At 40.5% G+C, this 14,738-nt stretch overlaps 1 protein-coding gene across 1 annotated transcript in view; it reads right to left on the bottom strand.

The window, feature by feature from the left end:
- LAMA4 (laminin, alpha 4) overlaps positions 1 to 14,738 on the bottom strand; it is a 139,583-nt gene that overhangs the window by 53,765 nt on the left and 71,080 nt on the right. The window contains exons 9-12 of the mRNA XM_014531270.1: positions 12,388 to 12,499; positions 9,268 to 9,435; positions 7,043 to 7,236; positions 2,228 to 2,344 (exon numbers count right to left, since the gene is read on the bottom strand). Coding sequence (XP_014386756.1) covers positions 2,228 to 2,344; positions 7,043 to 7,236; positions 9,268 to 9,435; positions 12,388 to 12,499 — 591 coding nt within the window. The remainder of the gene's footprint in view (positions 1 to 2,227; positions 2,345 to 7,042; positions 7,237 to 9,267; positions 9,436 to 12,387; positions 12,500 to 14,738) is intronic.

Raw genomic sequence — 14,738 nt, 5'->3', positions numbered from 1 at the left:
TGTTTTTAAAGGATTGTTCTGCAACTGCATAGAGAATAAGTCTTGAGGGTCAAGAGTAGAGCCAAATGGATCAGTAGGAGGCTCTGTGGCAGGTCACACTGGAGATGAGGAGGCTTAGACTAAAGAGGAGTAGCAGAGAAGAGGGTAAGCATTCAATCTGGAGACAGGGCCAACAGGTCTTGCTGAAATGGGAGTGAGAAGAAAGGAGAAATCAAGAATGAGTCCAGAATTTTGAACTGAGCTATTGGGTTGTGCCATGTATTGACGTGGGGGAGACTAGGGAAAAAGCAGATTTTATTCAGAATATTTAGATTTGAGATGCCTATTACATATCAAAGTGGTAGATGAAATTGTGATTTCGCTACAAACCATGCTGAGTTCATACTTGAAAATGTCAAGTAAGCATTCAGATGTAAGAATTTGGACCTCAGGGAAGGCATTAGAGTCAGAGGTATACATTGTGGAATAATACATATAATTAGATTTTAAAGTCATGGGATTCAATGGGAATAAATGGAGAGAGAATATAAATAGAAAAGAGGCCCCATGACTGAGTACTGAGCCATTCATTATCCAGAGCAGGGATCAACCTGGCCCAATGCCAGGTACGGCCTGAGGCTGTTTTTTGTATAGCTCCCGGCTAAGAATATTTTTTTACATTTTTAAGGGGTTGTAAAAAAGTAACAATAAACAAAAACCAAGAAGAGAATAAGGGAGAGCAGTTGCATGGAGCCTGCAGAGCCTCAAATATTTGTCTCTGAGAGGGTGTGCAGCGGTGAAGCCAGCAAAGGAGGCTGGGAAGAAATGGCCAATGAGGAGGAGGAGAGCCAGGTAAGTGGGGTATTGGAGGAGCCAGGACAGTGTCTTTAAATAAGGAAGGAAGGTTAGCAGTGCAAGGCTGAGAATGCTGAGGAGGGAGATGCAACCATGGTTTTGGCTATGTTGAGGTTGCTGGTGACTTGGACAAGCACAGCCTCGGCGGAGGGGCAGGGACTCCCATTTGGAGTGGGTTGAGTACAGTACACAGCATGGAGCTGGAGGGTGGGGTGGAAACAGTAACTTTAAATGGCTCAAGATATTTTGCTGTGATGCTGAGAATACTAGTAGTATTGAGGTGGAAATTTGAGGGGATGTAAGCCAGGTCTTTTTTCTTTTTAATTTTTGAAAGACAAGGGCTATTAAAGCAGGTCTGTATGTTGGCAGTAATGATCAGTGAAGAGTAAGAACTGGGTGACCCAGAAGAGAGATTGCATGCTTTCTGGAGCCATACCCTACTGCCCTGTCTTCAAAGTGAGGAAAGATAGAATAAAGAAAGCAGGTGGAGGAATGAGGCTGTATCCAGAGAAGGGACACTTTATTATTTATTACAGGAAGGAAGACATCTGGATACAGATACAGGTGAGCTGGTAGATTTAGGGAGGAAATATGAGGTGGGTTCTCTTTGTTCTTAATTTTTTAGTGAAGCATGAAGCAAATTCACCAGCCAGACTGATAGAAGAAGAAATGGGTTTCACACCAGTCATGTTGGCTGCACTGGATGCTGGGTGTACTTGGGTTTATTGGGGATATAGGGTTAGAATTCTCAGGTGAGTACAGTAGGGGCATAGTATGGAAGTTAAGGGTGTTTGCAAAGAATGAGTATATTCATCATTTTAGCTGCTTAAGGAGGGAAGAGAGGATAGGAGAAGAGGATAAATGAAGTAGAGGAGGTCTCCACGTGGCTAGAGAATTGTTGGAGTGGGAATTCTAGAGTAAGATAAGAGATGGTGCTTAGGGTGGGAGGTGCTTGAAACTGGGTTTGGGAGGAGGTACTGTTATTGATGACCAGAGTATGGCCATAAGAGAGATGACAGAGGTGGACTGAAGGAAAAGCTTGTTGAACACGAGTTCAAGGGAATAGGGATGGAGAGGAAGATAGGGAGTTTGGTGCTGAAAGACTGAGATGGTGATCACATGTGGCACTATTGAGCACTTGAACTATGGCTAACATAATTAAGAAATTAAAGTTTTAATTTAATTTGATTTTAAATCATTTAAATTTAAGAAGCCATATGTGGCTAGTGGCCACCATTCAACAAAAGAAACTGAAAGATTTAGTCACCTGATCTTAGTTTTATAATGCCAGCCAAATTGATAGATTTGAATTGGATTCAATTATTCTGTGACACTGAGCTGCTGTTCTAATCTGCTATCAGTACAAACCTGAACAGGTCACATGTGTCCTTACCTTTATTATTTCATCAAGTTCTACAAGGGTCAGACGAGGCGTTACCAGAGAGTCTGAAGATGTCCTCAGGGAGGCATTCACCCCATCCATGTGTTCTCTCACTTTGTTGTGTTGTTTCTGTAGGAAGGAAGAATAAAGGACAGAAGAAGAGAAGGGGGCTTTAGAGAAAGCATCAGAGAGTGGTCAACGTCCACTCGTTGTCCTTGCCCCAGACAGATCCGGGTTCCAATCTCAGCCCCACCGCCTAATTGCTGTGTGCTTTGGGGACTTCTACCCTTTGAATGCTTAGTTTCCTCACCATGACACAGATATAACAAAAGGAGGCACCTTGGGAGCATTGAAGCTTGTAGATTAATACTTAAAACATCATCATCTCAGAGCTAACACTCACTTCTCCATAAATGTAAAGTGGAACTATGAAGACAGGATTGAATGTAGGCTCTATATTTTTGCAATAATTGGAAAATAAATTAATTCAGAAAAGTATCATGTGCTAACTTGGGGCACAAATAGCTCATTTGGTTAGGAATAAAGCATATACAGAATAATCTTAATGTCCTTTGTAAAATTTAAAATGGCTCTATTATTAAAGCACAAAATTGTGATTTTGCTTTCTCCCATTCTGAGCTCATTATGTTAGATGCTCAGAATTTTTGAGGAGGGAACCTGTCTAAGTTGCTGATATATATATATTTTATTGATTTTTTACAGAGAAGAAGGGAGAGGGATAGAGAGTTAGAAACATCGATGAGAGAGAAACATCGATCAGCTGCCTCCTGCACACCCCCACTGGGGATGTGCCTGCAACCAAGGTACATGCCCTTGACCGGAATCAAACCTGGGACCCTTCAGTCCGCAGGCCGACACTCTATCCACTGAGCCAAACTGGTTAGGCCCTAACCGTTAGGGCACTGATATATTTTTTGATGAATGTTATAATTTTCACCTTCACTGTTGGACAGGGATGTTGTGATTCTGAAGAAATATTATGGAGCTTCAAGTGAATTCAAACAAGAATGAAACTTTAAGAGAAAAAAGTAAAAAATTAATTACAATAAAAAAATGAGTTAAAGTTACTTTGAAAATGGTAATTTAAGTTAGGGTTGAAATATATAAGCTATGGTATAATCTAGGATATCCTAGAAATAATTACAGAAGCTCAGCTATAGTAGGACATTCATTAAAACTTAAGTTCATCTTAATGTCTTCCTTACTTCCTGAGGTCTTTCCTGATTTAGTGGAAAGAAAGATGGAGTCCATTTTCTCCAAATGTGTTGCTACAGGGGAAGATAAAGGTCTAGGGACAGAAAAGAATCTCATTTGAACATCCCCTTAATGCAAGGACATTAAAAATATCAATTTCCCCTCAATATCCATCAAGCTTAATACAGTGTGACTATCTGGGGTTAATTATTCTTATCTCCATAAGGAGCAGTATTTATACAGCTCTGCACAAAAGCAATATTTTAAAGTGTATAAGGAAGGGAGATGGAAAACGGTTGGCATTAGCTCTATCAGAGCAGTTTTCTTTTGACAGAGTCTGAGCTAAAACCCCATCTGGAAGCCCTGAGTCTGGGTCACCTTAAGGGAACACTGCTAACACCCCAAGGTCATAGCCAAACTTCAAAGCCGAGTGTTCACAGCACTGTATAGCAAGTTCATTTGCAGTAGTTGGAAAATGATATGCTTCAAATTAAAGGGTTTCCCCCACTTATCATATATACCGTTAGACAGAATGAATAAAATTAGCTTTGAAACAAATAAAGATATTCCTACAGAAAGATGGTCAACTTGAACAAAAGAAAGTTTTCAAAATAATTATGAAAATGACATAATTAGCACTATTCTGCATGCTAAGTATCCATTGCACATATACAAAAAAAAAAAGTTTCCTGATCCTAAAATAAATTATAGAAGCAGTCCTGGGAAGGCAGAGCTTTGGCTTATAAGACTCTCTAAACAGTGTTTTTAAAAGAGTATTTAACCTACTTTTGAAATATAAAATTTTATATTTATCTGAAAAATATTTTTATCATGCTGCTACCTTTTGGTGTTGGGAGTAGGATAGTGAGATAAATATGTAATTATTAGATCTGTGGCTGCTGTTAGCAGACATCGAAATGATTTTTTTTGGTTTTGTATAAAGACTGGATTTGGGGGTTATAATAATTAATAAAATTAAAATGCTTTGGTTGAGTGGGGGATACAGATCCGCTAACAGATGGTCACAATACAGAAGGAAATAAGCATAAGGCACACTATGGGATTGCTGGAGAGGAGCTCCCGCTCATCTGGAAGGATGGGGTAGCTTCCTGGAGGAGGCAAAACCTGGGGATCACCCAGGTATCAAGGAGAAGAAGTCTGCTTCCAGGCACATGGGATTATTGTAGAGTGAGATTGTCTGAACTGAATGTGTGAAGCAGGGAAAAGGCAAGAGGTATGGCTGAGGAGGCTGGCACGGGCCCATCAGAGAGGCATCTGTATGCCATGTGAAACAGCATAGACTTTCCTATAGGACAGTGTCTTTCACTTGTTTTTTACCATAACCCACAGTAAAAAATGTATTTTATGTCGCAATCCAGTAAACATATGTAACTAAAGTAGAAATGTTGTGAAACTATTCCTTAGTCTAGATTATGTACTTGGATATTTTCTATTTTATTTATTACCCCCCCTTTTAAAAAATGCTGGTTATAGCATTCAAAACTTATTTTGATTCGCGAAGTTCGTGATTTTTAACTGGTGTGCTGAGGCAGGCATACTGGTGTGCCACAAGAAATTTTGAAAAATACAATATCTGACTTTCAGTCAGGGTCACTATTTTTCTTTTAGATTGTCAAAAAAAAAAAAAAAAGACAACAGCCAACACAACAATAGCTATATAGTGTGAATGAATCAAAATTATACCTATTTTTTTGTCAGATCAGCAAAATATATTTTGTGGTGTGCCTCAGAATTTTAGTAATTATTTTATGTGTGCCATGAGATGTACAAGGTTGAAAATCGCTGCACTAAATGGTTCACAAGCTGTAGTGTCAAAGGCACTCTCGTGAGGAGAAAATGAAGGCTTTTAGAAAGAGCAAAAGGTAATGGTCAGAGATTTAGGTGGAACACTCTAGCAGGATGTGGAAGATGGGTTGGAAGGGAGCAAAAATGGAGGAGAGACAGGAGGAAGCTATTTTGGTTGAGAAATGAAGGCCCAAACTAGAGAAGTTATAGAGAAATGGAAAATAGAAAGCTAAAAATATTCCAATGGTAAAATTGGCAGGAACTTGTGGTTGACTAGATGTGGGAGGTGAGAAAGAGGAGAAATTCAAGAATAAGGATGAAGCCCAGTAATTCCCTTGAAATCTACTTGAGGAAATTATTATTTTGTGCTATACTTATAAAATGTTGTTGTGTAAGATAATCATGCATTTACTTAACAAAGGATGCTATCCTGACCATCATTATTCTAAAAACTAGAGGGCTGGTGCAAGGATTCGTGCACAGGTGGGGTCCCTCAGCCTGACCTGCGGGGATTGGGCTGAAACCGGCTCTCTGGTTTATTAAATAACCATGCAACATCCCCTGAGGGGTCCTGGATTTTGAGAGGGCGGTTCTCAGGTGATGCACCCCAGAATCGGGCTCCCTCCTCTCTGGTTCTGGGTGCGTCACCTGAGAACTGCAGCTGCCAAGTCACAGCAGTTCAGCAGCTCCTGCATTGAGCGTCTGCCCCCTGGTGGTCAGTGTGTGTCATAGCTACCATCGGAGGTCAAAGGGTCGGATGGTCATGGGAGATAGTGATGACTGAAAATCAGGGTAGAGAGCCTAATTTAAGCCGATTTTGCCAACCATAAAAATAAACATAACTGAATCAATGAGTTTACTCATAGCTGTTTCCTATTTTTCACTCTAATATTTATAAGCATGCCCAAAGATGCACATGTCTTCCTATCAGATGATTGCCCTCGATGGTGGTGGCTGTGAGTGCATGCATTGCCTGAAGCACACATGTGACCACAGCAATTCTGAGCCCTGGATTTGTGGGCATGCACAAATTCTGGCCCCATAGGGACAACTGCCTTTGCAAGCTATGGACACATCTGGGATTTTCCTCACCTCTTCGTATTTGCATGACCTTGGCCTGAATTAGACACCCTATGTCTGCAGCTGCTGAGTAGCCTGGCTGTGAGATTTACTTACCACACCTTTCCAGAATTTACACACATCCTTACATGAACATAATGCAGGGCTGATTTGGTGTTCTAGTGCTCTCCGTATAAGAAAAAGTTAGGCAGCCCTCGCCGGTTTGGCTCAGTGGATAGAGCGTCAGCCTGCAGACTGAAGGGTCCCAGGTTCAATTCAGGTCAAGGGCACGTGCCGGGGTTGTGGGCTCAATCCCCCGTGGGGGGACATGCAGGAGGCAGCCGATCAATGATTCTCTCTCATCATTGATGTTTCTCTCTCCCCCGCTCCCTTTCTCTCTCTGAAATCAATAAAAATATATTTATAAAAAAAAGAAAAAAGAAAAAGTTAGGCATAGGAATACTGCCATACTTCTCACTTGCAAGAGCAACACATTCAGACATGTGGACCCAAGCACCAAGAACGACTGCATTCTTATCAATGCAAAAGGCAAACAATTCTAACGGCCTCCACTTGGTTGTAGGTGTACACATTTACATCAGCAAATTACAGTGGCAAAAATATTTTAAAAATATGAATATTTAAATGTACCAGTATTTTTAAAAATTGTATACCAACTCTACATTTGGCATACATTTGTGTTGTTCATGCCTGAAATGTATTTCCAGTTAGAATCGTCCACTGTACCTCGTGGTCCCGCTGCCTGGCTGACGTGGCTCTATTCATGTCTTCTGCATCCCTGATATGGTCAAGGGCCTGGTGAAGTGATTCTTGAAGGTCTGACAACTTAGCATTGTAGTCTTCCAGCTGTTCCAGGACCACGGGAAACAGAGAGCGGGTATCATTGTACAGCCGCTGCCAACTCTCAGCCTGGCTCAACACTGGAAGAAAAATGACATGGAAACTCAGTCTGGGCTTCTCTCGTCTCCTCCCATTCCGTCCAGCATTTAGCAGAGATAAAAACTTCTCAGACCATGCCTTCAAAAGCAATAAAGATTACATTTTATGTGGAAACCATGCAATTATACTATGTTGATTATTACCCAGATTATTTCTAATTTTACCATATAAAATGCATTTGGATATATTATAGTCTTATTATTAAAATAACAAAAATTATCTTGTGTGTTACTGACAAATGATGTTTACAACCATTCATTTTCTCTGTTCTCTCCAGTTAGCTCCTTTAGGTCAAATCTAAATCATTATTTTGGGTGGGAAGAAGATTAAATGGTAATGGTATATGTGTCTTAGCTTTTTGGTCAAAGTTGCATGCATTGACTTTGTGTCTTCATTCCACGTTTCCTTCAGGGAACATCAATTTGACTTGTTCTTTTTTTTTTTGTATTTTCTTTCATCACCATGAACAGAAGACAAAAGTTCATGGCTGAGTAAAGAAAGTGGTTGAAAATGCCTTCACTAGTCCCATTTCTCCAGGGAAGTCTTATTAAATTCCAAAAAAGGCAAAGAACATAGAAGTATCTGACTGTGACATTAGACTTCAGCCTTTCTGACTGCTGGCTTCATCCTGACTCAGACATGGGGCCTGAGATTCTACTTTGGTTTTACTGTTTCTATGACTTTATATGTCTGCCATGGTACTATGCCTTATATTGAGAATATTCCTCTTCTAGCGTGTTCACATTCATTGTTAGCAGAAATTGATAGTGACAATTGCAAGAAAATGATCTAGGGCAGGTGTTCCTAATCCTTTTTGTGCTGCAGGGCCCTCTGTAATATAGTAAAACCCTCAGACCCCTTCTTAAAATGTTTATTAAAATACATAAAGTAAAATACATACAATTACAAGGGAGACCAATATATTAAAAAACAATTTGGTAATATATGTGCTTCTTTAGTAATGCATTAAGTAACAAGATTTAGAGGTGGGACTAATAACCACTGTAATTTTGAATTATTGATGAGCTTAATGTTTCGAGATACCAGCAATAGCCATAATATGATATGCAAACCTGTTGCTTCTTTTGTTGATTGTGTAGATTAAAATGGACATAAATGCTTTGCAACTCTTCCTATCAAGAGTGGAGTTTATTTCCTCACTCCTTGAACCTGGGCTGGTCTTGACCCACAGAATGGATATGGCATTGTTGGGTTCTAAGGATAGGCCTCGAGAGACCTTACACTTTCCATTCTTGCCCTCTAGGAAGGAAGCCATAATATGAACAATCCTGGGCTACCTTCCTAAGACATGGAGAGAGAAGCCCAGCCTTCTCAGCTAAGGCCCCATACATGTGAGTCAGCTCAACCATGGCTCCTGGAGCAGAGAAGAGCTGTCCAAGTTGAATCTAGCCCAAGTGGCCAACCCATGAAATCATGATAAATAAATGGTTATAGTTTTAAATGAATATGTTTGGGTGGATTGTTAGACAGTAACTGATAACTGATACAGGGACTAACTCAGAGGTTCACTAGTACTATTGTGATTTGATGTCTACATGCATCATTAAAGGAAATGTTAAATTCCCACTGAGGTTAAAAGTCACTAAAAGTCATTCATGGACCTCAGAACATGAATGTTGCTGAGCTTGTAGCTTTACTGGCTTCTCAACTGTAGTTCTGGGAATTGGTTTCCATTAGCCCTCCTTTCCGTTTCTCATGTTTTCATCAACTACTAAGTCCCTGTTTTTCTCCTCAGGAGTGAAATTTCTATAGATTCCTTATGGAACCTCAGCTGTTTCTCAAAAGCTTAAGGTTGGGCCTGGATCTAAAAATCGTGGTCATATAGTCAAGTTGTGCTGAATGATTCCCTGAGGACACATACAAGTTCCAAATAGCTGTGAATATTGGGAATTGGCTGTTTTGACCAAATGTTGCCCTGTGTCTCTATGTCCTCTCCTGGACCCACAAAGAAAGCAGACATGTGCTGGGCTCCAGGAGCTGAATGGACCTACATTCATGGGCTTCGTCCGCCTCTTCATCCACGAGCTCCCGTTGAGCGAAGAATGGTTGACGGCTTCTAATCTCTTCCAGCATCTTCTGGGCCAACACCAGCTTCTCAGAGATTTCCTCAGAGCTAAGATCTTGCTGCTCCCCGTAGTACAGCATCTTGTTGTTGATCTCTGAAAGGAAGGACATGATGAGAGAAGGCAGTGGGGAGAAATGACTGGGCCTTTTACAGCGATGCCATTGAAAACACGGGGGAGGACGGGCATACTGATGTTCACACTGCAAATACTGATGCCGGCATCTGAGTTCAATGTTGATTCCAGGGAGAAGTAAAACCTGAGGAAATCACTCCTCTTTGCTTCCTATTTGGTGTCTTCAGAACGGGAATGGGATTAACACAACGACTGTCCTGATTTCATGGAAACCTGTGTCTGGTTTTTGAATCACATTTACATAGTGATTCAAAAACATTAATATTTAAGGCACACAAGTCTGCAGTCTTTGATCAACCTTTTATATAAAATACATAACTTGGAGAAAATGTTCTGAGGTATCTCCTGTCATATGTAGGATACATTGGCGACATTAATCATACTTTAGCCAAGGATTTATCAAGGCTTTAAGCCAAAATTAGAGTATACTGTAGTTGTTCAAGTGAGTCTTTCAGGTGGTTCTACAGAGTAGATATACCAAAAAGGTTTATGAATTTCTTCTCATATGCATTTTTTTTTGCAATTGCTATCTGCCTTCTGTATATGACTGTTGGTATTTTGACTCTGGGTCATTTTCACCCCATGTCCAGAAGTAGGATGGAGAATTTTAGAACTGGAGGGACTGCTGAGGTTCAGAGGGATTAAATGAGTTGCCGAAATATTAGCAGAGCTGAATAGTTCTTTGACTCCCTGTTTCTACTACAGATGATCAGATGAAAATTATATAATTGCCAACTTGTGCTATAGGAGCTCCAGGAGGAAGCATTCTATCTTCCTGGCATAAATGAAACCGTGTGTCTGTGGTTTACTGTGATATGTGGTTTGGCAGACAAACACTGTTGTCACATAAGTTATACCAAATAAGGGCTTGTATTTTCTATGGCTAATAGCTTGAAGGTCGCCAGTAGTTATTTTAGAGATGGCTGGGAATAGGAATGACACACTAGTGGTGTTGTGCAGCATTCCTGAATTGTGAAGAAAGGGAGATAAATGAGGAAAGAAGTTTTAATACTAGAAATACTACTCAGAAAATTATAGGGACACCAAGATATGCTAAAAAAAAAAACTTATGAAGGGATTTAAACATTCACTTTTCAAGAAAGTTTAAAACACTAACTCCTGAAATAAACTAAACATAGGTCCCCCCCCCCCTTAGAACTAGTATTTGCAAGGCTAATTCTTTGGTGTTTTGATAAAAATATTATACATACAATTCTGATCTGTTTTATTTTAGCCACTTCTGGTAGAGATTAGAAAAAGGAAATACAGACAATAGCATTTTTGCCACTGCTCTTTGGAGATTGTTCATACATTATTATGAAAAGGTAAAAACTGATGGTAATTAGTTTCCCATTTACATTCTTTGGTAATTTTTTCATTTTTTCTTATGCTTAAAGCAGTGATTTTCAACCTGTGTGCCACAGCACACGGGTGTGCACAAGAATTTTTAAAACATGCAATACCCATCTAGTCAGGGATACGGACCTCTTTTCCCTTAAACTGACAAATAAAAAGATGGCAATAGCTGTCTGGTGAGAATGAATCAAAATTATACCTTTCTTTTTGGTCAGATTGGCAAAATTATATCATATATTTTTTGGTGTGCCACGGAATTTTAGTAGTCAGTGCCATTAGATGAAAAAGGTTAAAAGTCGCTGGGTGAAAGGGTTTAGAAACTTTCTAAATAAGAGGGCTTAGAAACTTTCCTAATGAAATGCTATAGAATAAAACTTTGAGTTACAGAAGTAAAAGTAACTTATTTTCTCTGAATGGCTTACTAGGATGAACGCTGACTTTATTTGCTACCTAGAGGGACATTTATTCCTTAATTAGATGAGGTCAGCTAATCTAGGCTTAATCTCACTCTTAGAACAAATCAATACTAACTCTAAAATGTTAGAGAAAAAGAGTATTTTATTGGGAGATGCAAAAGCATGCAATAATTAGGATGGGAGTGGGAAGTGTTTCAAATGTATGCCATTTGTTTTATTGTGCATTATAAGCACCAAAGGAAATATAGCAAATGATTAATTTTGGCTCAGTATATCCATTTTCTTGGAATATGCCCCCTATACCTCAGTATAAAGATATGAATCTCCCACTGTGGGTCCCTTTACTGCCATTGTGCCCTGGGGTGCAGTTGGTCTTGTCATCCAGCTCTGAATATATAGGATAATAAAAACTATGGGAACACACACACACTGCTTCCTAGCAGACTGTAACCCAAGGAATTTCTCTTTATCTTAGAACAAAGTTGCCTCTTTTCTGTTGGTAAATGAAAGCTGGTTTTCAATGCACCATCAAAATAGGCTTTAAAATGCAACCTGTATTTACCAGAGGCCAGAGCACAAGTAAGCAAACCTTCAAGGGGGAAAGGTCAAATTACCACAAGCTTTTGGGCCAAGAAATCTCACACATACACCCCTCCCTGTTTTTTTGTCTGGATTGGGGACCAGAGCATGTTGCCTGCCTGATTCTTGGGAAAGCGCGTCAGAGACAGCTCAGGGCCATTTGGGTTAGTAGACAGTTTACTGCCCCTCTAAAAGCAGTGTTTTTGCTGCCAGTCATCAAGAAAAACGTGAATCCTGTTCAACTGCTGCATTTTAGAGACACCATGGCATGCGATTTCCTCTGCTGAAAAGATATTTTGGCATTTCCCCTTCTGTAAAAGGCCTGGAAAGTTGGTGACTCTGTACATTTATTCTTGAAAACTTACAGATTGCAAGGAAGGATGAGTGCTCAGAAATCCCAGGTAACCAACTTGAAATGCAGACCTCATATAAGTTCAAACCTATAGCACACTAACAGTTCTTGGCACGATCGTAAGCACTAACGGTAGCTATTAGTTTTTATTGTTGTTAATAACAGGAATGATGCCTTGACATGGAGCTGAACCAGAGAGGATATATTTACCTTGGATTGTATCCCTCATGTCGTGGGCTTGCTCTACAAGCTGAGTTGCGTGGTTAATGGTATCCATACTTTCCTTCTCAGCCAGTTGGCTCTTTCTTGAAGCTTGACTTTCCTATAAATAATCCGTGTAAACACCAGATTAAATTTAGGAGAAGGAAATGTTGTATATGTATATGTATATGTGGGGGTGGGTGGGAATAATGTATTTCAAAACCGGAAATTTCCCTGACATGGGAAAGTGCTATAACATAAAATGGTCCCAGAAACCATGCATGAAGGCTGCTGTGATGACCAGCTTTAGGATTACAGAATGCTACAGAATGCTGCAAAATCAGATGGCATTCCTCTGCCATCCGTCACAGCTCAACCCAAAGCAGCTGGCTTTCATAGCTGATTTACCCTTTGAATTTTTACTGTATCTCAGGATGACAGACTAGGAAATTTCCCAAGTGTGCTGAGCAGTTTGACATTGTACACTCAAGAGCTTTAAGCTTCAAAGGGAAAACTGTCAAGAAAGCAGGCAGATCTTGAAATGCTCCACGCATCCCGTGGCTCCTGGGTGGTCCAATCACTGGTGAAACCGAATCACCGCAGAGATTCAAAGGCTTAGGCTCACTGGGCTAAATGCTGTTTTCAGTGCTGCACTCCAGATTCCCATCAACAGCGATGGCACTTGAGCACAAATAACTGTTCAGGCAGATTTGGCTCAGAGCGAACGGCGCTCTTCTCCGGGAAGCTGACTCCATTTCTCAATTCAGGAGCTTCTGTTTCAGAGTTCCCACGAAGCATTTGTTAAAATGAAATCCCAACCCAAATGTGGCTTCTGAAGAAAGGATGTGTGGGGGTGCACGTGTATGTGCATGCTTCTCTGTGTGTGCAAGGACAGAAGCTGACCTAAGACATGGTTCAAGGCCAGGACACTTGTCTGCATGCAAGGCATGGGGGCCGGGTACTTCCTTTTGGCATTAGCAAGACTGACTCATGGGTCCTATTTAAGAGGAGGAGAACTTCAGTCTGACACTGGTGGATGCCCACTTGCTGCATCTGGTGTGGTGTGGTTTTGTTTTGGCTCAGCTCTGTCACAAAGGGCTACAGCACCTGAATGGACTGCAGGGTGACCCACCACACAGACCACTGCTAACCACTGCACAGTTGCCCCAGGACAGAAAAGTGGCGTTTCAGACTTCTCTCCTTTCACCTGGTGTTGGCCAGTGGATTATGCCATGATTATACCTGGAATGTTTTTATACTTCCCAGGCCTAACCCAAGCAAGGGGCCCTTGGTCAGGGAAGAGAATGCAGAAATCATATAATAGCTCTGGCCGGTTGCTCAGTGGTTAGAGTGTTAGCCTGTGCACCGAATGGTACCTGGGTTGCAGGTTAGGTGTGCGTGCAAGAGGCAACCAATGGATGTGTCTCTCACATCAATGTTTCTCTCTCTCTCCCTCCCTTCCACTCTCTAAAAATCCTCTGGTGAAGATTAACAAAACAAAAAAGAAAGAAAGCATATCATAGCAAGCATAAACTCCAGAAGCTTTTTTTCGGGCAAGTCTGAGATTGCCTCCACACAAAGCACCCTGTGCAGCAGTAATGCAGCCATCAGTCCCTTCCCTAAACAGCGAGCTCTCTGAATGGACACTGTATTCTGAGCCAATGCTTTCCTTCATCCAATTCCTATCTTCCTCTTGGCTTATTCTGAGGCTTTCCAGTGACACAAAATTTGTGGTCATTTTAAAATTAAATGATGCAGGGCATAAGATTAATATTATTCTTGATGTCACCTCTCTCCACTTTTTATTTTTTTAAATTTTTTCAAAAATATTTTTTATTGATTTTTTACAGAGAGGAAGGGAGAGGGATAGAGGGTTGATGAGAGAGAAACATCTATCAGCTGCCTTCTGCACACCCCCCACTGGAGATATGCCCGCAACCAAGGTACATGCCCTTGACCAGAATTGAACCCGGGACCCTTCAGTCTGCAGGCCGACACTCTATCCACTGAGCCAAACCGGTCAGGGCTCTCTCCACTTTTTAAATATATGAATACAATAGTTTAAAACTTTAAAACATTTAACAAGTTGATTTTTGATCTAGTTTAAATTGAATTATATTTGAACAGCACAACATCATATTTTTGGCTTTGGCTTCAACCTTCAAGGGAAAATGCTATTGTTATTAATGTGTTCATTTCACTTATTATGGAAACTTTGAATTGAAGCAATGGAAGACAGCTGGAGGATGTCCTCTCTCTAAGAAAACCTTTTCTTCCTGACAAACACCAGAGGGCGCTTGTTTATGTTTAACAAAAGACTCCGTGGCAGAGGAACCACCATTACTTAAAAATAAATAAAT

Source organism: Myotis brandtii, unplaced genomic scaffold (assembly GCF_000412655.1).
Source record: "Myotis brandtii unplaced genomic scaffold, ASM41265v1 scaffold8, whole genome shotgun sequence".
In the NCBI taxonomy this organism is placed as follows: Eukaryota; Metazoa; Chordata; class Mammalia; order Chiroptera; family Vespertilionidae; genus Myotis; species Myotis brandtii.
The sequence above is the reverse complement of the archived record's forward strand: the minus strand, read 5'-3'. Positions and strand labels throughout refer to the sequence as shown.